General features: G+C 38.5%; 1 protein-coding gene across 6 annotated transcripts in view; it reads left to right on the top strand.

Moving 5' to 3' along the window:
* The window catches only part of TBC1D5 (TBC1 domain family member 5), a 321,595-nt gene that overhangs the window by 280,636 nt on the left and 14,093 nt on the right, over positions 1 to 26,866 (top strand). For all 6 annotated transcript variants that reach the window (XM_075083197.1, XM_075083195.1, XM_075083192.1 and 3 more), the window contains one exon: positions 13,357 to 13,456. In XM_075083197.1, coding sequence (XP_074939298.1) covers positions 13,357 to 13,456 — 100 coding nt within the window. The remainder of the gene's footprint in view (positions 1 to 13,356; positions 13,457 to 26,866) is intronic.

Genomic DNA, 26,866 nt, shown 5'->3' with positions numbered 1-26,866 from the left:
GTTTGGTTAAATCAAATCATTCCCTATAAAAACAATAAAACTTGTGTTTCTGTTCTTTTAACAATGTAGTATAAATGGTGTATATTTACAGTCCCTGCATAATCACTATACTTAAGTTTTACCCTCCTTAAATTCTGAACAATGTAATCAGAGATTCTAAAAACCCTAAATAATAAGATCCTGCTCTGGTCTGCATCCTCAGTCATGCTAGGAATCAAATCAAAGGTCAAATATATCCAGCCTGAACAGAGAAGAGTTTAGTGAAACTTTTTTGCAACTGGTGCTTAAAAAAAAATTTAACTGAGTATGAATTTAACAAAGGGTATACTTTGAGAGTCCTGCATGAAGGGCTGTGTGTATGTTGAACTGTGTGTATATTAAAATTCTTATTCAGGCAGAAAAATTAAGAAGCATAATTATATAAATACAAGACACCTAATCAAGCATTTCAGTAACATTCAGCCAAATACTTTAGTAATATAATATTGAAGCATGGTGCCTGAACTCTATTCATTGCAGAATATCTGTATGTTAATCTTTCCATATCCATATGCATTCAAGACTACTTACTGCATTGTTTTAGAGAGCTCTAAAATTATAAAACAGTGGGGCTTTTTCCTCTGCTCACATTTCCGTTACATTTGCTGTAGAGGGCTTATGCAGTCTTAACAGCCAGCAATGTGTGTACCAGATAAGCAGAAAGCCCATCAGATGTGGTACTGAAATGTAGTGGAGGAAATGGGATTCTCATGCATGTATGTGTTTCTTTATAGCTATTTCCAAAATACTTACAGTCATACCATCTAAATTGGTATCTCACTTTTATTTTTAATGAAGAAATATTCCAATATGATTAAGTCAACAATGTAACAGCGGCACTGAGAAACCTTTTATCAGCAGTTCTATTCAAAGGGATAATTTCTATTACCCTACAGCTCTTTCTGTGCTTACCTATTCCCTTACCAAATTAAATACTACCGATTTTCTCAGTTGTTCAGTGCCTACCCATCCACATCAGTTATGCAAAATGTTTTGCATTCCACAGATCTTCCAGCTATTCATGGTTTTTGTTTTTAAACTGTCTCTCGGCAGTCCCATAGGGCAGTGCCAGCAGGTGCACTTGTGCAGGCAGCAGGTAGGTAAGTCCGACTTGTCTTGTGTCTGCTTGAAAAAGAGGCTTCTTTCCATCCCTGCTTTAATTCTCTGGGCAAGAGCTTTCTCCATTATTCATGTTTACCCTCTCCCTCCTCCTGCTAAGGAGAGATTATCTGAGCATAGGTGTGGGGTATTTTTAAGAGGAAAATACACCCAGGCTAGATGAAAACAAGTCCTGCTTTTGCTCCAGTAGCACAGTTGCTGGTTTCTAGCTCTGCAACAGCAAGGCTGGTGCACCTGGAAGCTGTTCCAGTAATAGGTTTGACAGTGGGAGATGCTTTGGAAAATGTCCAAGCCTGTGGTCCTTTGCCACTAACGTCTCCAGGCAAGGTGGGACGTGGCAAACTAAGCCGACTCCAACAGCGCAACACTGGCAAATTGACTTTGAACTGTTTAAGATGGAAATTCAACAGCAGGACCTGGTGTTTAGAAGCTGTGAGCCAGAGTTTCAGCTATTTTCAGGATTTTAATTGAAATGAAATGGATCTGTCAGCAGGCTAGGGAGATCCTCTGAGGCTCCGTCTTTCACTTTCTTCCAAATGTCACTCCATGTAAATATTTTTAGCTTTGTTTTATGAGACAATAAATCAAATAAATAGGAAATTATACATCAACTCAATGAAACAGATATTCTGCCTTCAAGTCACTAATCTTAATAGATATTTAATAAATATTGATTATAAATAATTTTTTTTTACCTTGCTGTCCTCATAGAACTAGAGAGCAAGGAGGAGGAACAGAGAGTTATTCTAGTTTGGAAGAGGAGAACTAGCTGACCACAAATTCTTATTTCTTAAATTTCAGAAGAGCTACAGATACATAATGCATTAAAATGCACATGTATAGATACATTTCACCCACCTCAGATTTAAAAAGAGTAAGAAAAACATAATCTTTCTTGCATTTAAAAAGTGTGGGTCTTCTTGAACAGTGCTAACTGTAGAGCATTAGAAATTTAAATGTTGGAAGAGAGAGTTCCTGGGTCATTGGCTATTCTGAATCAGAGTTGCAACCCTTCCAGTTTTGTTGGGGTTTCTTTACTTTTTATGGGGGTTTTATTACATACAAAAAGTTGCAATTTTTATTCATTCATTTAATCCTTTAATAATCTGTTTGTTCTGTTTACATGTGCATATCTTGGGAAAGCATTGTGCGATGCCATCCCTTTCTGTGTTGTTACTGAAAGCACACAGAAGAAGTCAGGACTGTACTAATGCCCAAAAATATGTGCCTTTGCAGGTGAATCCCTTCTAGCATTTTAATTTATTGGCAAATTTGTCTTGGTCTCATCCTCAACATTTTTACCTGTATTATAAAATTTCTTTCATAGTTTTGGTACTCGTTTTCAATCAGAGCCCTCTGAACCAAATATTTTTTATTAATTTTTTTTTTCCAGTGTTGGTACATAACTTGATTTATCTTGGCTCCTAGGAGTCACAATAGTTATTTTGTTGACCTCTCTTTCATCTTTCATTTTATTTTCGTTTTTTTTTTTTCTCAGTCCCATTCTCCCACTCCTTTCAGAGGGTTGTCAGGGACACATGTTCACTGAAGATTACACAGCGGCAGTTCTGTTTCAGGTTTTAAAATAGGTAATTGTTCTTCTGAATTGTCTTCTTTGAGCAGAAGAGAATGCATTGTGCCCCAAAATTTTTAACATTGACAGCATTGAATTTTGAACCTACGCTTCGAGGATTACTTTTTACCTAATTCATTTGTGCTTACTCTGATGTCCCCTGATGTATTTTGAGACATACAGTACTACCAGAGAGCAAAATTTCTTGTTGGAAAGCAACCAAAGTAACGATGGCAGAGGAGAAAAGAGAGAAAAAGAAAAGTATGCTTCTGTTAAGTTTTGTATTCCCCTCATCCTTCTTTAAGGTGGATAACTACACCACCATTTCCTTTATTAATCTGTCAGAGAACCTGTTTGTGCTTTAAGGGTTCTGATCTAGGAAAGCACTGAAATAAGTATGTAATTATCAGCAAGGATAAAGTCCTATTTGCTACTCTTAGCAACTATGCCTACTAGCACTACACAGTGAAATTAACAGAGTTTAAATAAAAGAAAAAAGGAAAGATGTTCCTGCATAAGTTACCTCATACCATACGTAGAAGCAGTCTGAGTTAAAATGGTGTAAAACAAAAACATGACTGAAGTTCACTGTGCATGCAGTCCAAAGGAACAAAATACATGTGTGTACGATTTATCTGAAAATATGATGCTTAAAATGTTTAACATTGATGAAAGCACATTCAAAATAATAAAAAAACTGGCAGTTGTGAAGATGTGAAGAACACAAAATATGAGTAAGGTGTATTGGAAATATATAGTTTCTATTTCTTCTTGGATTTTTGAATATAATTCATAACATTCAAAACATAAATTTGAATTTATGGCATATATATTAAGCATGGGGATACTTCAGCTAGCACAGGGACACAGAAACATTGGCAGGTGATTGTGCGGCACAGGAAATCGGTACATAACTTCTGCTTCTGCAGAAATTAATACCCGAAGGTAGTATCTGAACTTCTTTGTGTCCTCATAGGGTAATATCTGAAATAATTCCAAATTGTGCAAACATTTCACAAGGACCAAAATTCTCAGTGTAAAACTGACAATATATATTCCATCCCTGACTCTGATATGCTTGGTGAACTTGCATCTAATCTTTTCATAGCTCCTTCCACGTAGAAGAAACTTTCTCTAAACATCTGCAAAGCAAATGCCTTATGAAAACTAACCTAAAAATTCCACCTTTCCATTGACAACAGTTTGGTTGCTAACATGCTGAAGCCATGTCTATAAGACTGACTAATATAGCCATACTGTTTCCATGTCCTCCCCATATGTGTGTCTGCAGCCATCTGTTGTCTCTTGGCTTACACTGTAAAGTCCTTTAGAGAAGTGGGTTGTTTCTTTATATTTGTACAGCACCCAGCAGAGCAGGGTCTTGGTCCTGATGAAGGCCCGTGAGCAATATAATTAAATAATAGGTACGTTAAATTAGTAAATTAAAGTAAAATTAAATTAATAAATTAAAATTTTGTTTTACATTCCACTCTATGTAATTCATTGTTCAAAAACAGTGGTTTCTGGTTTAAATGTCAGCATATGCTCTAGACTGTTCTGTGGCTGGCATAGATCATAAAAGAATCATGGGGGTATCAACCAACATTCAGCTGTCAGGGGTTCAATATTAAAAGGTTATGTCTCATATTTAATTGTTAGATTAAAAAATGAAAACTAAATAAATTCTCACAAAATGGAAACAGTAACCACTGCTTTTTACTCCAGGGAAATTTGCATAAAGTTAAATGAGAAAGCAATTTATGCCACACATCTGAATCTTGTTTGACATGTAAAATGCTACCAATATCCAACAGGTATACTCTGTGTATGTTTTATGAATAAGCACTTAAGTACTGGTAAGTCCCTTGGCAAGTCCCTGGCTTCAGGATTTCCTTGTATCAATCTGATTTTTCCCATTATTTTCCTCTAAATATTTTGATACCTCATTAGAATTACTTTCTAATTTGCCCTGCCAATTTTCCAAGAGCTCAGAGGATGTTTCCTTAGTGCTCTTGCTATGAATACTGAAAGAATTGAAAATGTGACTGGGCAAATTAATACAGGAAAACTCCAAAAGCTATTAGCTAAAAAAAAAAAAACAACCCACGTGTAGTTCAAGAAGTCCCTGATCTGCAAATCTGTGTGGCCTGGGAGATTCTGAGCAGTACCGTTACATGCTTATATCATGACATACTTTATTCATTACACTTTGCCCAACCCATCATTGACCAGCATCAGACAAGACACCAGGAAGACTGGGCTGTTACTCCAACACAGTTCTGACACCTTTTGTGTTATGTTTTTGTATTGGGTTTGCATGGCAAGGTTTTGGTAGCAGGGTGGCTACAGGGGTAGCTTCAGTGAGAAGCTGCTAGAAACTTCCCCCATGTCTGACAGAGCCAATGCCAGCTGGCTCCAGGACGGACCTGCCACTGGCCAAGGCTAAGCCCATCCGCAACAGTGGTGGCATCTCTGTGATAATATATTTAGGAAGGGGGAAAAGCTGCAGTACAACTGGGCAACTGCAGCCAGAGAGAGGAGTGAGATATGTGAGAGGAACAACTCTGCAGACACCAAGGTCCGTGAAGAAGGGAGAGGAGGTGCTCTGGGCACCAGAGCAGAGATTCCCCTGCAGCCTGTGGTGAAGACCTTGGCGAGGCAGGCTGTGCCTCTGCAGCCCATGGAGGTCAATGGTGCAGCAGATATCCACCTGCAGCCCATGGAGGATGCCATGCTGGATCAGGATGGATGCCCAAAGGAGGATGTGACCCCGCGGAGAGCTCACGCTGGAGCAGGCTCCTGGCAGGACCTGTGGCCCCATGGAGAGAGGAGCCCACACTGGAGCAGGTTTGCTGGCAGGACTTGTGACCCCGTGGGGGACCCACGCTGGAGCAGTCTGTTCCTGAAGGACTGCACCCCGTGGAAGGGACCCATGCTGGAGCGGTTCGTGAAGAACTGCAGCCCGTGGGAAGGACCCATGCTGGAGAAGTTCATGGAGGACTGTCTCCCATGGGAGGGACCCCATGCTGGAGCAGAGGAAGAGTGCTGAGGAGGAAGGGGTGGCAGAGACAACGTGTGATGAACTGACCGGAATCGCCATTCCCCATCCCCCTGTGCCGCTGCAGGGAGGAGGTAGAGAATTCAGGAGTGAAGTTGTGCCTGGGAAGATGGGAGGGGCAGGGGGAAGGTTTTTAAGATTTGGGTTTTATTTCTCATTATCCTACTCTGACTTTGATTGGTAATAAATTAAACTAATTTCCCCAAGTCAAGTTTGTTTGCCCGTGACGGTAATTGCTGAGTGAGCTCCCTGTCCTTATCTCCACCCATGAGCCTTTCGTTATATGTTCTCTCCCCTGCCCAGCTCAAGAGGGGAGTGACAGAGCAGCTTTGGTGGGCACCTGGCGTCCAGCCAGGGTCAAAACACTACAGTTTTTAATTGCAGCATTATTGCTTAAACACATTGAATACCTTTAAATACTCCTCTCTTTGAAGGTAGTTTCTTTTCCACTATACTTAACACTTGGTGGTGCTGCCAAGTTAATTCATATTCAGAAGGATTCAGCTTTAAGATGAATGGAGTTTTGCTGTTCTTAATGTTCATGAATGAAGTGCTTGGATGTATATTGTCAAAAGCCTTTGACAACAGAGTTTACTCTTCCTTGAGTTTCTACATGAGTAAAACAGACAAAAATACAATTTTTCTTTCATTTCCTGAACAGTAAGACTGAAAACTAAATGTTAGTATGAAAGAAAGATCTTACAGTTCTGATTTTATATATTTGATTCCCTGTTTTCTGGCCCTTATACTTCTGTGTTCAGCTACGAGTCATGTATTTGGGAGAAAACTTGTTTAAACTGATAAAAACAAGGTTGAGAAAGAATGGCTTCTTCCAAAACTGTATTTCTGCAGACCTTGGCTTGTGTAGGATGCTAAATTCCAGTGCCCTTACCCATGCCTGCAAACCTTATTGCAGCTTGTAAAGTGATGAGCTGTAAAAGGATAGGATTTCAATGTCAAAACTGTAAAACTTTCTGAAATCTGTTCTTGAAGGTGCTGACCACTTTCAGTTAGTCACAGCTGTTTTTCTGAAACAGTAAAATTTGATGAAAAACGGGGTATGGTAGAGGCATCGCTGATCTCATTATGAGCTCAGGAGAGAAGGAAGGATATAAAAAATTTATTTCCATAGCTGTCTTTGTAAAGGTGAGAAGACAGATGAAAGGAAAGGTAATAAAAAGGGAAGATCGAGCTTTGGACAAATGGAGAGCACCACAACTGTATAGATTGGGGAAAAAATAGAAAAGAAATGGCAAATAATTAATCATAAATGAATTCGTTTTCATGGCAGAAGAAAAAGGGAAATGTAACAATGTAAGCAAAGTTCTGGATGTGGATAAGAAGAAAGACGTATATGAGAAACTTAAATGTAAGTCAGGTGTTTAACAGATTCAGTCTTGCCACAGCAAGGAATATAGTTGGAGTTTGTATATGGAGGCACTCAAACAGGGTCTTGCTTTGACTGCAAACACAAATACTAGCCTGCTTCATATTGTTAGCGAAATGTAAATCAATGTGGCATCACAAATAATCTACTTCCTTTTCATTCTCATATTCAATTCAAGATGTTACTCATTATCTGTAAGGCTCTACATCATCTGGAATGTTGAAGGTGTGGAAAAGTTTTCTAAGGACCCTGGGACTAAATTTTCAGAAAGTATTATTAAGTTGTTTTTCTGCAAGATTGCATCATTAAATTTCCACGTCTTGGTCTCCCATGTCTGATGCAGTGATTCCTTTGTTTGATTTGCTACTTGATTTGCTACTTGACTTGGTTTTCTTCCTCATAATGCAGCTGCCAATATTAGAAAACGTTGAGTTTATATGCTTTATAGGACATGTTGTTTGGTAAGCTGACATTGATTTTTTTATTCTGGTTAGTTATTTAAATGATTGATATTTATTTTGTGGTCAGCTGGTTAACCTTTGAGAGCTGGGGCTGAACAAGTTTGAATCACCATTCACATGTTTCTGGTACTGTGTGTGTCAGATCAGCTGAAATGTTGGTTTCTCAAGGAAGCATAGACCATAATGTTTTTCATTTGACTTATGTTTGGCCCGTTCAAAGAATTTGTAAGTCTGTGTTCATGCATAAGAGAGAACAAATCAGCACTGCTATTTGTACACAAAATAAAAATGGTATCCAGGGTACGCACTTTCTCAGCACAGTAAAACACAAAAGTTGGCACTTAGAGGAAGGCGCAGTGAATACTGCCTGGACAAGAATCGAGAGCATCTGCACAATGCTGGCTATAAATCAGTTGTTTCATCTGTTACTGCTAAAGAATTTTACTTTAGAAAACTGAAAAAAAAAAATCCTTTTTTCTCAGGGGCTTTCTGGTGTTGCTGCCTACCTTTACAAAACATTAGATTTGCAGAACAATTTTAGAAAGATACTGTGAAAAGATTAGTCTTAGTAATGTTGATTAGAAGAGACCTCTGCTCAAGGTGCTACTTGGAGCAGGGCAATCACTAACATAGGGTCAGGTCAGTGACTTTGAATAGAAACTCTGCCACTTCTGTGAGTAACCTCTTCCAGTGCTGCACTGCTCTTCTAATGAAGAATATTTTCCTAATGACCAATCTGAGCCTTCCAAGGGGTAATTTTGGGCCATGGTCCCTTCTATATCATCTGCCACTGCTGGGAAGCATTTGATTGCATCATCTTTTTAGCTCCATGTAGTTGGAGGCTCCCAGTAGATCCTCCTTAGGCTCCTCTTCACCAAAATAAACAAGCCTAGCTCCCTCAGCCTGCCTTCTGGACCTGTAACCATTATAGTTGCCCTGCACTGGACCCTCTCCAGTTTCTCAACATCCTTCTTGAACTACAGGACCAAAACATTATTCAAGGTGAGGACTCATAAGCACTGAGTAGAGGGACGTAATGACTTTCCTGTATTTGCTGACCACGTTCCTCCTAATGTAGCCCCATACACTGTTTACATTATTAGTGATAAGAGAACTTTTTTAGCTTATAAACAGCTCAGCAGCCACTGTAGCCTCCAGGTCCTTTTCAGCAGGCCTGAAATAGAAGTTCCTTCCCTGTCTGCACTGGTGCTTTGGGGTTTTTTTCTCCTCAGCTGCAGAATTTTGCACTTATTGAAGTTTCTATAACAGAAACCTCAAAAAGAATTCTTTTGCCTGGGCTTCCAGCATCTCATGGTGTTTCTGAATTGAAATTCTACCAGTCAGCACAGCAACCATACCTCCTGGTCTTGCATCATCTGAAAATCTACTGAGCATACATTCTGTCTTCTCATATGGGCTGTTGATGAAGATACTGAACAGTATCTTCACAGCAGTCCGTCGGTTACTGTGCTCGTTTCCAACCACCAACTGGACATCAAGCCATTGACTCTAGTTTTGAGCTTGGGGTATGACCAATTTTCAGCCCACCTACAATCCTTTCCTTCAGTCCATATTTTCTCATATTGTAAATGATGATGCTTTGGAAATAAGTGTCAAAAGCCTAACTAAACTAAAAATATATTGCATTCACTCCTCTCGCTTCATCTGCATGCTGCTCATTTCATCATAGTGGGCAACCAGACTGGTCAGGCATGATTTGCTCTTGGTAAATCCTTGTTGACTTTTCTTGATTACTGTCTTGTCCTTTACATATTGGAAATTGTTTCCAAGAGGACATGCTTCACGATTTTTCCAAGGACTAAGGTGAGGCCAACTATCATAGAGTTTCTTAGATCCTTCTTCTCACTTTTCTTTAATATGGGTGTAAAATTAACCTTTCTCCAGTGATCAGAGATGTCCTGTAATAGCAGTGATTTTCCATGGATGACAGCTAGTGGTGTTGCAGTCACATCATCAGCTCTTTCAGCACCCGTGGGTGTATCCCATGTGACCCCATGTATTTGAACACATGCTGCTTCTTCAGGTTTTCACCAAACTGTTGCCCCCCCCAACTCTTAGCCATTGCTTTCCTTCCCAAACCGTACATGCAGAGGTCTGGGAGCAGACTTTGCCTAAAAAGCGAGAGGCGGAAATATTATTGAGTGCTGCAGCCTTTTCTGTATCGTTGTCTTATCTCCCTTAATAAGCATTATACCTACATTCTCTTTGAACCTCCTTTTGCTGCCCTCATAGTTATAAAATTCCTTCTTGTTACCCTTTAATGTCCCCCATTAATTTTACCTCCAGCTGGGTTTTGTCCTTCCTAGTTTTGTTCCTGTGCCCAAACAATGATTGTATACTTGTCCTTTGTTTCCTGTCATTGTTTCCATATATGTGCTCTCCATTTCCACCCTTTCCATCTCCATATGTACTTTTCCCATTTTAGTTCATTAAGAAGCTCCTTACTCAGCCAAGTCGACCTTCTGAATACCTTGTCCATATGTCCTGCTTCCTCATACATTTCTGGGCTAGGTCCTTGTTCTATGACAGACAAAGTCATCCCCACTGGATTAGAAAGTCTGTTCACGAAGATGTTCTTCCTTCTCTTTGTTAGGTAGACCTATTCTCTACGTTTTCTTTCCTCATCAAATTGGGTGCCACAAGCAAAATAGTTGAAGCCAGTAATGCCACCAAATATGTAGCCATATGTGGTCTGCTGGATACATCTGCTGCTATCCAGGCTTTTTGCTTTTGCCATAGGATTAGAGAAACACCACAAGGCTTCCTGTCCCCTTCACCCTTGCTCAGGAGCCCCACAGTCACTTTTGAACTGAAATGGTTTCACATCACCGTGTCATTGGTGTATGCAAGAACAGAAAAAAGTCAGAACATTAGGTGACCCCAAACAGTCTTTTGGCAACACCACAAATTGAGGCTCCGATCAAGCAAAAAAACTCCCTGGTTAAGTCTGGCTGGAAGAGAATCACCAACCACTTACTGTCACTCATCACTTTCTTTCTCTTGCTAGTGCTCTGATACGGTGTCCAACCTGGATTCTGCCTCTGAGGGAGCTTGTTTTTCCCCTCCTTCTGCCAGAAGGCACAGTCTTCCAGTTTCCACCCTCTTAGGAGTGCATGTCTTCTTCCCAGTGCATCTTGCCTTGGTTTCACCTTCCCTGTCTGTTGCATAAGCTTTTACACCTTGAAAGATCCTGTCAATCACCTGTTTGTCACCCCTGATGGAATAAAACACACTTGCCTCTTCTTGCAGCTCCTCACCTGCTGCTGCTGTGGCAACTGCAACAGAGCAAACCTCCCTCCAGGGAGGTTACCCTCAGGGGTCCATCTGCACAGAGGTTGCCACAGCACTGCTGGTGAGAGCAGGGGCAGGGGTTATGTCTTGTAGCAAGTCAGCACCATTTGGGTGTTGTCTTCTCATGCGAACAGCACATCTGGGTCTCCCATGTGTCAAACATCAAGTTTACTGTCTTGCTTATTTGCACATCCCACTGGCAACACTCCTTGGTGCCCTTCCTGAGGGTGCCAGGGAAGTCAGGAACTCCAAGTGCATTCACTCAGCCTTGTGCAATATTGGCCACTTGGCAGGAAACCTCTTTCACTGTCTGTAAGTTCCCAGCCACAGCACCCTCCTTTGTGAGTGCTGGGTCTGCTGAACGTTTCTGCTCCCCATGCTGGATCCTAACGAGCTGAAAGAACAGTGGCTGTAGTTTGCTCAGCACCAGCCTCACTTCCCAAATGAAGAGATACTGTTGTACAATTGAAAAGGTTAGTTTCGGAATCTGCTCAAGTAGACGGAGCTGTCCAAAAGCATTTTAAGATCAATGTACAGCAGATCTCATCCATGAATACGAAAAATTAGCCTGAGAAACATGGAAATATTTATTACCAGAAGTTAAATTTTCTTATTCACTTGTGGGAGATAAACAGGGGTTTAATTACTGGTTAATAATTTCAGAATTTGATTATGTTATTTTAGAGTAAAATACTCAAATATTGTCGCCTTTCCCTGTCTTAAAGCTGCATTTGCAGTGCAATGGCAATTTAAAATTTATGGTGGATTATTTCTTGCAGTCACTAGCTGTATGTACTAGGAAAAGGTCTTCTGCAGGGACATTGTTTGAATGGAAATATCAATGCAGATACGCTCGTACAAGCTGTGACAGAACTGCAGACTCTGCATGAGGTTACTAGTTCAGCTACTATAAATTGGCAACATAAAATCAATCCCTTTGAGGCTTAAGTGGTCAAAGTGTAAAGTTGTGTAAAATAAGGTGAGAGTGTATTAATATAAGGAAATAACAAAGAAAAAATATTTAGTGTCTGTAGACTGTAAGTGTGAGGAAAAAGTGTGCAGGGAAAAAATGATATTGCTAGATCTTGTAAAATGCTACTGTTTATTTATTTATCTTTTATTTATTTATTTATCTTTTTATTTATCAATTGCTTTTGGATATATGCTATATTAGTGCAAAGTTTCCTTTGCTTGGCTCTGACACAGTTTCTGATGGAGAGGAAGGTCACTTGTATCTTTAAATCAAGACTGATTCATTCTCTTTATTCTTGCTGATCAGTTTTGGATTTTTTCCATTTGAAATGTAATTCACCCCCTGATCATCAGCAATCTTCATCAAACAAGTGTATGATAGAACCGCAAAACTCCTAAGAAAAACAGGAAGCTAAAAAGTAACTCTACCTTTATCTGAATATCTTGAATTCCGCTGCATAGTTAAAGAAAAAACTGCTTAATACTGTCTGTGACTAAGGTTTGAAGGCATTTTTCCAAAGGAGAGATGAACTTTCTCTGCAGTATGATCTTTAAAGACAAGACTGGATGCATTTGTAAACCGGCAAAGAAAGGAGTTCAAAGACAAATTCTCAGCTGAGGTAGTTCCCACCACTCAGACAGGGCACGTAGCTAGATAATAATGCTTCTCCTAGGCCTTAAAAGCAAGATATTTTTTTTTCAATTATTTTTTTTAATTACACTTGATGCATATTTATTAAACATAACTTGATAATAAAGTAACTGCTTTGTAGTATGTGAGATGGAAATAGTTTTCACCTAAATATTACATAAAATGATGTGTGGAAGTGCAGTTGGCTGAGCATAGAAGTGCAGGTTTTTCATACAGATAGAGCACCATGTGTTATACAAATAAATATGCCAAAATAGAAGGCAGTAATGCATCCTTGAGGTGTGGTATTAAGTCTCATGAAATATATGCTTTGAAATAAAAAACAAAATTAATTTTTCTGAGGTTTCATAGGACTCGCTGTGGAAATTGCTCTGCCAGAAATGAGAATTTTTCTCGTTCGGTGAATTTTTTCAGCCACTGCTGTGGTACTGTGTTTGCACAAGCAAAACCAGGTAGCTAATCTCTAAAAGAACTACAAATTGTTAACCTTTCTTGGATCAATATAGACAGATTTATATTTGACTCTTTAGAAGGAAAAAGAGTAGTATTAATAAGCACTGAAACATTAAAACCAAACCCTGTTTCCATGAAATGACAAAAGAACTTGAAAATCTTTTAATAAGTGCAGTTGGAAGGTGATTCTCTTTGTTTCCAAAATTTTCTCAAGAATAAAGGAATAGGAAACATTAGAAGTTTTCTAAGGATGTCAAGAGTTAGTTTACACTTTTACTGTGTATTATAGAAAGTTAGGGGGTTTTAATGCTGATAATCTCTTAATTGTAGGAGGAGGAATTGGAGGCCCAGATTTCATTCCTACAAGGACAACTAAACGACTTGGAAGCCATGTGCAAATATTGTGCAAAGATGATGAACACACATCTTGGTGAGTGCAGAACCCTGTATTAACCTGCCAATCTTTGAGAAGGCTCTTTTCATGTTTGTGTTGGAACTAAAATAATATTTAGGTAGTACAGTGCATATTATTTTATAAGCCATGAGGAAGATTGAATTGATGTATATTTATACTGTCACAGTTTTCAATTTAGGAGTATGATAGCCAATGATGATGGTAAAAAACAAGTAGAGGCATTTTGGCACAGATGCCCTTTGTCTGATCCTAAGATTTCTTGTGTTGTAGGAGACATGCTGAAGCTCACAGCATGTGAGCTTACACTTTTTAAGCCCATTTGGTGTTCAACAGTCCCAGAAGGATGCTTGATGCATACAGTGATAGTTGTATAAAGTTCATATTCTTTCATTAAATGTAACATCTTCACAATCTATGCTGATCACCTTCAGTATGTAAAAATGCATTACTATAGGCTGGCTAGTTCGTAATATTTTGCTCGGACCAGGAGAAATACAGTAAGATAGATGTCAATACACTGGGAACAGAACCAGCAAAGACTCCAGTCTGAAATTCTACTTATATATTGCCAGGACAAATCAGAGAAAGTAAACAAGAAGCTTCAGTCAATTCAGGTGTAAATATGTGTAGCTCTGCTTTGATAAAAGCAGCATTTTTAAATTTTGTTGAACTGAACTCCCAAAGTTAGTATATTTAGCTAAGTGAAAAAGCACTATTGTTGAGAAATCAGGGCACAACTGCAATAATTTTAATGTTTATTTATAGCCTGCAACATCTAAGTAAAATAAATTGAAGTTGAGTATTTCAGTGGGTAGAACTAAATATATGATACCTAAGTTTGCCAGGTCAAAAAGATCAGATGTGATCAGATGTATTTTCATTTTCTTTTATGTGAGTGTTTTAGTAGCCACTGTTATGAGCCTAGGAAAATCTATAAATACTGTGTTATTTGAAAGTTTGGAATCACAGCCTTCAAAAGCCAAGTGTAAACCTCTAACCCCAAGAGCTTTAGTCTGATGTATTGTATTACTTCTGTGAGGTACATGAGCGATGATGAGACAAGAAGCAAGTGTGAGGGATAAATTATTAGCTCCTGAAATGATGGGGGAAAGATTACTGTGTCAAGAAGAAAAGCTGAAGTTTCTTCCCCTTAGGAAAGAAGGCTAGGAGTGTTTAGCAGATATATCAGTTCAAGTGCAATCATTTCCCCAGCAACTGCTCTAGACTAGAGATCAGAATGAAACCAAAGATACTTGAAGTGGTCTGTTTTTTGGCACTGGATCCATGAAATGAGAGCAAAAGGTTTGTGATAATATCCAGGTGTTAAATTCTTACTCCCAAATACATTAGAAACAAGAACATTTGGAGCCAGTAGTCTCCCGAGAGCATGATGGAGCCATTTGTAATGCTCACAGGACAAGGAAAGCCACCCCTTATACAGCTTTGGCTGCAGGGGTGCGCTGGGAACATCATGGCACCCCTGCAGCACTCTCAGAGCCTTCCAGCCTAGTTTCATTTAAGTCCCACTCCCTGTACTTCTTCACAATATTCCTGCACATCTTGTCAACATCACGGGCTATTGACTTTGTAAATTTGGGTTACACTAATACATTTAAATCCTTTAGAGATTAAGAGTTACACACGATAAACAGAGCCCAGGAGAGGCTGAGATACCACCAACCTTCACAGCTTCTGCACTTGTAGCAAACTGATGAGGTTAGGTATACCCAAATCAGCCAGCAGATGATCCATGGGGAAGCAAGAGAAAAACCACCAGGATTATTGCTAGTCTGACCTTTGCAAAATCCCTTCTGACCTGAAGCCTGTCCATCACATTCATCTCAGTGATCTGAGCAGCAGAAGTCAGCAGGCTGTCCAAGAAAATGGACTCTCTATAGCATCACGGAACACCCCCTGAGGATGATCTGCAGTGTCCATCCACTGCTCAGGGCTTCAGGGAATGGCAGCATAACAAAACTCAGAGCTTTATGAGTTAAGGGAAAAGTCTGCAGGGCTGCTGCTGCACCTGGTCTGATTCTCCCCCAGGTATTTCTTACCCATGAAAATTGCTTCATTTCAGAGACCACAAAGCAGATAAGGATGAGTTATATCACTCCTCTTGTACTCTGTTGGGACATTTAATTTCAAGGATATTACTTCTTCCTGTGAGGTTGAATTTTTCTGACTTCATCACCCAGCTTTTGGCTCTTGTAGCATTCTTGATAGCGAGGTTGAAAATCCTCGTTTAACTTACCTATATGCAGTGATTAAGTAATCTCTCAACACTGTCTTTTCTAGGTAGGGCACTTTAAGATTAATTTTATGTGGGTTGTTTTTTAAACCAAATCATTTTTGTGGTCTTCCTTTCAATTCTTCAGGGTTTTCATATGCCTTTTGAAGTGGGTTAATCAGATCAGGATATGCTGTACAAGCAATGGGCTCAGCAAAGTGGTTACTTAGCAAAAGGAAGGTCATCTCTCTATTCTTATGTGGCATTCCTCTTTTGAAACATTTTTAATGCAGCATCACATTAGTGCTCTTTGATACAGTGATAGGTTGAGGTGGTAATCCATTATGACCTTTAAAATTTGGTGAATCACAGCTTTCTAAACAGAGGATTTTATCCTGTAGGAATAATCAGGAAATGTTTATTTCCGTATGTGTTCCTTCCATTTGGTTATATTAAAATTCACTTGCTGTCTTTTGGCTTTTTAGCTGAATAATTCAGGTAACTCTGCAATGTACTCTGTTTTCGTCTACTATAACTGCAGACTTAGCCATCGTACATTTAATGGTTGTCTAAATTACTGATAAAAACATACAGATATGGAAAATTTGAGAAGCCTTCCAGAACTAATTCCTTTAACAAAGAGTCAGGCAACATTTTTAAGAATTATTGATAGGTCCATATTTTAGTCTACAGCCTGCCTTTTAAATTTGATAAAATTTACAGTTCTAATTTTTAAAAAACTCACATTTTTTTAGATTGAAATTTTAAACAGGTTTTTTCAGAGTTTATTATTCGTCCAATATTCTTTTTCCTGTATTGACTGCATTATATTTGCAGGTCACTTTTTTAAAAAACAATATTAAATGAAGCTTATAAAAATGCATGTCCAGTGACCATTCACCACGGGATTATTTAATTGGCACCATAAATCAGAATGTCAAACAGTTATAGAATGTTCTCTTTGCAGTTTTCGGTGAAACAGTTCAGGATTTTTTTGGCTGTCTTTTCTCAGGTTCTTTCCCTTACAAGGGGGATCCTGATGACAACAGGGGCAGTTACTTCATGACAGAGGTGTCATGTGCAGTAGCTCAGAAATGATCAAAATAACCATGAAGTCTTCTATTCTGTTTTGAACCCCTAGTAATTTTTAACCTATTTATATCAAATCCAATTATACCAAGTATATCTTTGTATGATGTCTTTTTAGAAAATAATTTTTAGTTTAAATCTCAGGCAGAATTCTCCTCTTTGCCATATAAAGATATTACATTTCTTTACCGAGAGCATTGTATTTGTATAGGTTTCAGCAGGTACCTGCTAATACCACATTTTCTTTGCATAGAGCATGAGAAAAGACCAGAGGGATAAAACAGCAGTTTTTATTTTGTTCATATATCCCAAGATACTTTCATTAAATGTTTATCTCCTTCCGTAAATAAACCACACAGTGTACCACACAGCAATGACATAATTAACTGCTTGTAATATCAGGATGTTACCATGGGAATGAATGATGGTTCCGAAATATTACTTCTTAGTGCTATGTGTAGAAATTAGAAATAGGTTTTTTATTATGAAAATGGAGAAGAGTCATTCTGTGATCTTTGTCTCCTTAGGGCTGTGCATTAGAAAGAGCTTTACTTCTCCTCCCCCTCTCCCTTAGCCACTGAAGAACTGCTAATGTGGAATGCCTTTTAATGCCTCCAAGGATAAATATTGAAATTTTTAAATGTAAAATGGCCAGACAGTAAAGCAGATTTTACTTCTGTTCCCACCCTTTTTCACAAGCTTGTCATAGCTTTCAAAAAAAGAAAAATAATCCTGTGTTCAGTTTTTCCATTAATGAGATGAAGATATATCCCATCTTGTAAGCCAGTCGTGCTGCTTTGTTCGCAATGTAAGTGCAGAATGCTACTCAGCTGATAGTGAAAAAGTATAGTTGCCATACCTATTACTGCTCCAGCATCATCACAGATACATTTTATTGATGTTACTTTTTCATATACACTGACCTCTTTCAGGAAATAATATTGTCCCTGGTACATTCAGTAATATGGTAATGTTCTTCAGCATTTTTCTTTTTGTGAGGTACTTTTCTGTTAGTGCACATAAATACCGCAAGGCTCAATGATTCAGAAAGCCATAATATACCAGTTAAGTATTACAATATTATAACTTGTCATAACGTTATTTACCTTTTGAAGAATTTTTATTTTTTCCTCCTTTCTTTCACTATGTGGAAAGAAAAGCGTCAAGCTAGCAAGTGCATTCAGAAGAGATTTTCCCTTGTAAATGTGACCTCTGCCTGATGTCTTACAGCAGATCATGAATCATTTGTTCGAAAGATGTGCACCCAAACATTACTCAGAGGGTCCCACTGTATCTGCTGGAAGGCTCCTCACTTGTGCTTCAGGTTTGACATGGAACTGAGTTAGAGGTGTTAGTTCAACCTGAAGTCAATCTGGAGGGTCTCAAAGAGCAAAGCTTCATTACGTCCCAGGCTCCAGCCAGCACAGTGCTGTTAAATGGCAGCTCAGGTGACACCAGTTAATGACACTGGCGTCTGATACCATCTGCTATTCTGGTATCTTTAGGGTTTGGAGCATGTTGGCACTGGCTCAGGATGAAAGCAGAGCCTCTTAACAAAAAGTAAATCAAACCCTGGAGAAGTATCAATCCTCCATAGGCAAGTACTAATATGAAAGATTGTGAAGGATGTTTATGGGCTTGCCAATTTTGTTCCAGAAAGAAAAGTGCTGAATTTTAAAATGTTATCTGTTTGTAAGGGATGGGAACCAATCCATCACCGTTCTTTGAGAAAGAAGAACCTACCATTTGTTTCCTACAGAGACATAGTTTCAGGCCCCAAGTATGTGAAAGTTTACCAAATAATTACACATGTAGTACAGGAAGTCCTTTTCAGGAGAGGCAATTTAAAGGAACATTGGTTCAGTATTAACTTGGATATGGGATCTTTATATAGAAACTATTCTTTTTTGATGGGCAATTTATCAGGTTATGAAAGTAGAGAAACTAAGGTCATTCCACACTTGCTTTTGCTTAAGGGCAGCACTATGTAAATGCAGAAGGTTGCTTCCCCAGATAGCTGAGATTCAGAAGCAGTTTAGGTGCTTTGTCACAGCATAGAGCCTCAGCTAATAAGCCCTGTGGCTTCATGCCAGCTCTGCAAAGAGTTAGCTTACAGGGTTCTACACAACACCCTAGAAATATGTGCAAACGTACCCAATTATACAGATAAAACAGAAGTCTGCCTGGTGTTAACAACTTCATTGTCATATTGGTACTTCTAAACTTGCGCCAGCTGCTAGAGAGACATTCAGGTGGGGCTCAGAAATACATTACTCAATATCCAGGTTTTTAAATCACTTCTTGTACTGGAGACAAAATCACAAAACCCTCTTGGCTCTGACCCACATCTAGTAAGTTTATTTTATGCTTAAGCATGCTGGCTCCGCTAAGCCAAAGGAAATAAATCCATTGTTGGATTGTCCTTACAGTGCATTTTCTAATGTGACTTCTGCTATCTGTAATATGTTGCTATGTCCTTCACCAGTATTTCAGTACATCTCTGCCCCTCTAGTGTGGATTCTGGAAGGGATGTGGAAAAATGTCATTTTCATCCCCCTTTTTTCTAAATGCCACCAGCATTCTACCACTGAAATGACATGCCAGCTCTCAGCTTTCATAGGTAGCCTGTAGAAAACTGTACATATTCACAAAATGCCCAGAAGTTATGGCATCACAGTAATGTAAAAATGAAAGCTAGTCTTTTGAGAGCTCCTTGGATGGCATCACAGGACATGTCCCTGCCACAGCCATCAGGCAACGCAGGGAGTTGTAAGATTCACTTACACTTACACTGCCTGACATCTCCCAGACAAATATTATTTAGAAGACTCATTAAACACAGTTCAAAGCCAATTTCTACTTTGATTATTGCAAACACCATAAGCAAGGAAGGAAAAATACAAAAATAGAGGAATAAAAACTCACAGGATATAGTTGCTAGTATAATTTTAGTTATTGTGTGAAATAAATAGCACCTTTAAAGGCTTAATTAGACTGACTTCATCCATCCCTCCTTTAACAGTGAATGCAATTGTTACAAGGATGCATTTCATTATAAAGATCACTTGCAGTGGGGGAGGGAGAGGAGAAAGGTGACTTAGTTGTTCATTATTTAGGGGATGATATATTGCCCAGTATAGATCTGGATGCAGTACTTGTAAAATGTATGCAAGAATGTACTGAATTCTCGTTTTATGTATCATGTGATGAGATGAAAGGTTATGACGTTTTTGTAAGGATAAAACGAAATGGAAATTATTCTGCTGCCCTGGGTTGAAATGAAATACTTTATCATTTGTGGAGGTAGTAAGTGCATTAAATTAGTTCTCTTATGCATAGCACATAAATAACATAATCCACAGTTTATAAATCCAGTGTGATTAGAAATGCTGTAAGTAAAAAAGGCTACATCAAACGCAGCCCCATGAGGCTAAGGGGGATTGCCCCTTTGGTTAAGAATAATGATGTAAAATAACCTATAAAAACAGCTTATAAAGAAAGAACATTAACAAATTTATTAAGCTGAATACAGGACTGGTTACTGGGAAACAAGTACTTCTTGTATAGCATAACTTTCAGACATTAGCTTCTGGTCTTGCAATATATATGTAGGAAAAATAAAAGTGTAATTCTTCATGCACCATGAATTTAAACCACCTTTTTGTCCCTTGAGGGTAGCTCTTAATGTCAAAAACACACAGTTCAGCTGATAGAGAGCTACTTCCTTTCTACAACAACTGTGCCAATCCTGAAAGTCCAACTGTGGTAAGCCCCTACAAATCCTTTCATCCTGGCAGCCTGGATGAAAAGCAGGTTAAAATGATGATACTTATGCACCCCATCATTACCTAAATTAGCACCTTTCTCCATAAGTTTCAGCAAATTCTTGTCACAGTGTTTACTTCCATCAGCTCCTTGCTTCCTTCCATTTGGGTGATGAACATCTCCCTGCTGCTGACAATCCATCCTTTCCTTCCCAGCATCTCTTAGGCAGTGATTTCTCTTCTGATGTCAGCTTTAGAGGAATAAAACCTTGGCAGAAGCTAACTTCTGGCATGACTGAATTGTTAATTTCCCCATTATTTCCATAAAGATCTTTGGTATTACTATAGCTGAACCTTACCATAGTTTCTGTTTTGCCTATTATTATATTTTTCAAGATCAACCTTTAATCTAAATCATTATAGCTGTGTTGTAACCAGCCAGGTGAGCAGGGGCATGCATATACGATACAGTTGTTTTGCTCTTCACATTTTATTCAGCCTTTCATGTTCAGAATACATGTCATCATTAGAGGGAGGGCACAGAGTTACTTGAATGATCCCAGACAACTGTTTTCACTAAGAGGACTGCAATAAGTAGATGGACCAGGTGACACGGAAAAGTCCCTATCTTCAGAACAGAGCAGCAGCATGACTCAAAACTGTACAGAGGTAGCAAACAGAAAATCAGTACATTTATCAAAACTCCACAAAAGTGTATTCAAAAGTTCAGGGAGCAAGATTAAGGCAAACGGAGGAAAATGGATTTCCTTTAACATGCGTTTCTAATTAATTTTTTAAATGCAAATGTAGCCACACTTCACAGCTGAGGTTGATGTGCTTTTCAGTTATAACCCCGACACAAATCCAGCACAACTGTCAGTAATCCACTCCTAAGGACTTCTGAATAAGTGGTACAAATACGTCTCAGGGCTCACAATGTCTTTTTCTTTTTTAACTAGTTTAAGTCAAAACTAGTGTAAATTGCAGGCTTTTCTAACAAGCAATTCATTCATTTCTGACACCCAACTTCTCAGTCATCTTACACAAAACCCAAAGGCACTCCATGGGTACTTAAAAAGTCTTTAATAGCGTAATACCTATTTTAGGAGTACTGCTCCATCTCCTCATTGCATGTTTGATGCTAATACATTCTTCTATTACAGAAATGCCATAGGTTAGAAACAAAAGTGTGTAATGAACAGAGAAAATATAGTTAATAGACTGAGATTTCTTAAATGGAGGAATAACCAAAGGGTAATCATAAAAGTCTCAAAAAATCACAAAAAAAAAGTTATACAATACACAAGTAATTAACACAAAATAGTTTGAATAATACAGTGAGGTTTATAAACCAGCCCCACTCCTTCTTCTCTGCCTCCTGGAGATGGCATTTCATGTAAGTGTCTTTGCTATATCAATCCCTGTCCTTAAAGAGAACGGAAAGTCCTATAGTTGTGGTGAGCATTCATAATTTCTTTGTGCACTCTCCCTGAAAATCGACAGCACTTGTTTCAAACTGCGTATTCCTTCCTAATAAAGAGTAGTCTCTAGTTTCAGTGCTTTAGATTTTCTTCCAGATTAGAGTGGCAGTAGCAAACATGCTATTTACTGTGCAGCAGCCACAATAATTACTTTAGTAACATGTATTGGATGTATATATTATCTCCTGTGTCAGTATCAATTGTCTCCATTGATGTTCAGTTCACCTCAGAAGAAACAAAAACTATCCAAGACTTAAATCGTGGGTCCTCTGTAGATTTTAATCTGAAATAAGTTGCAGCATCCTTTTTTTTCTGAATGTCAGCACAGTTTCACCAGCTTCATAGCACAGAAAAGTGTGGATAAAAGGGTGAATGTTTTTAAATTGAGAAATGTAAACTAAACTTTGCCTACAATATTTTAACCAATAATTGTCCAGTATGTCACTATTTACATAGTCAGACTAAACTCAACACACACCCTTAATGCAAGTTATTCAGTTATGGTTATTAAATATCAGTTAACCAGGTAAATATTTAAACACCTTAATGTTGATGTACCTGATCCAAAATGTAGAATTTGTCTAAAGGAGTTAATGTACGTTGTTTGACCCTCAACCTTTCAAGAATAAAGTATGCAACAGTAGCCTTTATAATAAAGTCTTTACGATGAAAGCGCATAAAATGCAACAGGCTATACTATTTTTGCAGAAATAACCAGCCACATAATGCTTTAACATCACGTGAGTTTCTCCACACAGGTCAAACACTAAAGCTAACTGGCATTAAAGAATGTCTGTGCTTAATTGTTTCCATAGGTCCTCACCATAAGCACTAGGGTTAACGGCACAGTAGAAACTAATCACTGCAACAGTGTTTTTCATACAGATATGAAGAAAACCCTAAATAATGATCAATTAAAGGAAAATACATAGTTATATATTCTGAAGTATTTATTAACACAGGTCGAGATAACATAATTCTATACTGGCAAAAATGATCTCATAGAAAGCTTTAAAAATGGCTCTCACAGATTGTTGTCATTTATTCTATATATGATATGCATCATAGAAAATCCCTTAAGAATGTTTTAAATGGAATTTCAGGCATTTATGGATGTTTGCTTTCAAAACTCTCAATCTATCCAGGTTTTTATGTAGCATTTACCACAATGGTATTTGAGTAAATCATTCTGCTTGTAAAATCAGAAACAGTTTTAATGAGTTCAGCCATACAAGAAGTAGAAAACCTTACATTTTCAAAATCCCTACATGATCTACAATAACCGTCTCTTACACAACCATCGCAATTTTAAGGTGTAATGTCTGCAATATGTTGCAGTATGAAGGAAGAGTTTAGATCAAAAGGAAGTGAAAATGTATAGTTTCCCCTTAGGAAAGGTTTCAATTTCTTTGGCTGTTATGTTTGTCACTTATGCATTACAAATTCTCTTTTGCTTGTCACCTCACACCAGAGTAATTTTTCTATTTCTACTGAATGTAAACAGCAACAAGAAAAAAGCAATTCTGCAGGAGGAGAGAGAGAAAAAAACTTGCTTTGAACTGTAATAAAAGTATGTTGCTTGCAGGGGCTCAGAGGCTGGTGGTCCTAGTAGGTGTTTGCACTCATGGGTAAAGAGTTTTAGTGAGCAGAATGTATTTGGGGGAATACGGAGCACATGAAATAATAGCTACTACACAGATGTCATTTGTCTTAATGATCAGCACTGTACATTCTTTAAGGAGTGTGGGATTGTACAGTCTATCACCATCAGGGGCAAAATTTCTCAAAAAAAATTAGCTCTGGATAGGAGGAGCGTGCTCTGATCACCTGCCATGGGAGGCACAGTGTCTGTACTCTTGTATATTCTCCTTGAAAGCACAGGATGTCTGGGAATACACTCTTGTCCTGGTACACCTTGGCACTGACGTGGACATAAGGTATATGTTAAGCATGATTTGCTTATCGTGTGTAAACTAGAGTCCGTAGTTAAGAGTTGATCTTGCCTTTGAGCGAGGGATGGACAAAATAGCTTCGTGACCCTGGCAACTTCATTTTCTGTATGTCTGTGATGCTGTGCATTCCTTTGAGTTGATGTTTGGTGACTTTTTACCACATATTTCTCTGATGTCACAAGCATTACCTCACATTAAATATTGATAAAGTGTTGGAATCAGACATATATAATCTATAAATACATAATTTATGTTAAAATAAATGTTTAAAGAATGCAATACTTCACAAAAAAAATGTAATACTTCAGATTTTTAAGATCTTTAAATTCTTTAACACTCAAATGTTGCTGAGTGATGCTTTTAACGTAATGCATAATTGTTACAATACAAGTTGACATTCACAATGAGATAGGTAAATGAAAGTTAGGCTACTTAGTGGTGTTGCCTTCATCAACACTTAGATCATAAACTCTGAGAAGGAAACTCAACTCCTCTCATTAATATTTTTAATGCTGGGGAAAAAAATGCAGCATTTGGAAATATCCTGAGCTGTATTATTAAACCACAATATCACTATGTCGGGCAGTGTAGTCTTTCTAGAAAGGCCACAAACCACTGTTAAGTTCTAGATTTTCGGTCCAATTTTAAGGAGAAAGCATGTTTTCCTGCTCAAAGTCCAATCAAGTTCAGGTAGGAAAGAAGTATATGTTGTTATAAGAGGGAAAATTGATTATCAGAAACTAAATTCCCAGCCCTCTAATGTTATTGATAAAGCAGTCTTGCTGTTGCTAGTATACTGTGCAGGAAATGTTGGAACCATTTTCTGTAAACCCTGATTTCATAAAAACAATCATACAAAGCGACTGGAATATGAGTCCACAGAGTTGACTGTGATTTGGCATCTATGGGAACCTTGGGATTTCTTTGCTTTCTGTTTTTTAGAAAATAAGCAGGCAAAGTAATGCACTCGGTTCTCCCCCTACTGCTGCCTACTTTGGCAATGAGAAGGTACTTTTGCATTTGCATTCACATTCTGAGTTTGAGCTGCCTTCTCAGTAGTGGAAAGCGAGGGTGAAAAAGTCTATTTAACATCATTCTGGCACTGCTGATTGTTCACAAGTCATTGATCAGGAACTAGTAGTAGAAAGGCAGAATTAATAATAAAGCTTACAGCCATTTCGAGTTAGCTCCTCTCAGCAGGAGTCATCTTCCTGGAAAGGCCCCACAGAGACTGGCTTAAAATAGAAATCATTAGGAGAGAGGTGCACTGCTAAAAGACAGCAGTAGAGGAGAAAACAAAGAACCTAAGAGAACAAGGTCATTAAAGTTCTTTCCAGGTTCAGTTTTCTTCATCTCCTCTGATTTTGTGTCAGTATAAAGTTAAGTCCGTGCTGTGCCTTCATCCTATCTCCCACTTCTCTGGTGGAAGGGAAGAGGTGCAGGTCTGTCTTCCAGATGGGTGGGCATGAAGGGATGCCTGAGAGGACCTTGTCTACAGAATGCTAGTTTTCCCACTCATTAGATGCAGTTCTGGGTGGGTTGCTTGCAGAATCTGTATTGAATGCATGCGAAATTTTCAGTGAGAGTTAGTTTACTTAATAAGCCTCTAAAATAATTAGGCCAAGCCTAACAGTGTTTCCACATTCAGAGAGGAAAGTCTTGAATAGCCCCTTTCACTGGCTAGGGAACTCAGCAGCGACTGCGCACACCATCATGCAATATGTAGCAGTTCAGTCATCAAAGAGCATAAGCCTTCTCTAATTTTCCTCCTAGGAGCTGCTGTGGATTATTTTCCTCTTTCATCTCTGTACAGAGGATGATAGCATGTCTTCAGTTTAAATTTTAGAAATTAAGTTAGGGTAAGGAAATAGAAATCTTGATTTTTTAAAAAATACTTCTACAGTGTGTTTGCATGTGAACTTATTTACAATTTGGGATAACTGTAAGAGCAAGAAATTAAAAATACATTTCATCCAACTTCTTAGCTGTTTCAACTAGCCTGTCGCTACCCAAATCACTACTTGATACTTTGTTTTTCTGTATTTTGTAGAAAAGAAGAACAAGAATACAATCATTTGCATGCTATTCCTGTCTAGTTATAGTTGGCTTTAAAGTGTATCACAGCAGCTGATCACAGTCTCACTGGAGAAGTGGTTATTGATTTACTGATCTACTGTTTATCAAACTTAAATGAATCTGCTCATTTGACAACAAGTACCCAAAATTAATTCTAATCAATTATTGAAAAGGCATCCCTTGGGTTGTGAGTCTTGTTTGAGGGCAGTCATAATAGTGGATAACATTGCTGACTTCTGAAGAGAACTGGTTTTACAGCTCCAGTATTTCAGAGGCTGAGGCAAGAGTACAGTTAGGGTCTAACAGTTCATTTTGTGGAACTTAGAAGTTTGTTACATCTACCTGAGAGGAGGCTGTAGCGAGGTGGGTGTCAGTCTCTTTTCCCAAGTAACAAGCCATAGGACAAGAGAAAATGGCCTCAAGTTGCACCAAAGGAAGTTTAGGTTGGATATTACAAAAAATTTCTTCACCGAAAGTGTTGTCAAGCATTGGACCAGGGAAGTGGTTGAGTCACCGTCCCGGGAGGTATTTAAAAGACATGTAGATGTGGTGCTTAGAGACATAGTTTAGTGGTGGACTTGGCAGTGCTGGGTTAATGGTTGGACTTGATGATCTTAAAGGTCCTTTCCAACCTAAACAATTCTGTGATTCTATGATTCTATGTTGAAACAAATCCAGAATCACGTAATGGCTGTCTGGGATCTCCTACATCTCGCAGCAATGCTCCCACCACCTGGTGACAAGTTGCAAAATTCACCTTTTGTTTTCCTCTGGTAAGAACTTCAGCAAAACAGAAATATTTTCTTTTTCTGCAGAAAGCATTTGGCATCAGC

This window comes from Phalacrocorax aristotelis, chromosome 2 (genome assembly GCF_949628215.1).
Source record: "Phalacrocorax aristotelis chromosome 2, bGulAri2.1, whole genome shotgun sequence".
Classification (NCBI taxonomy): Eukaryota; Metazoa; Chordata; class Aves; order Suliformes; family Phalacrocoracidae; genus Phalacrocorax; species Phalacrocorax aristotelis.
Note: the sequence above shows the minus strand (reverse complement) of the source record. Positions and strands in the feature narration are given on the sequence as shown.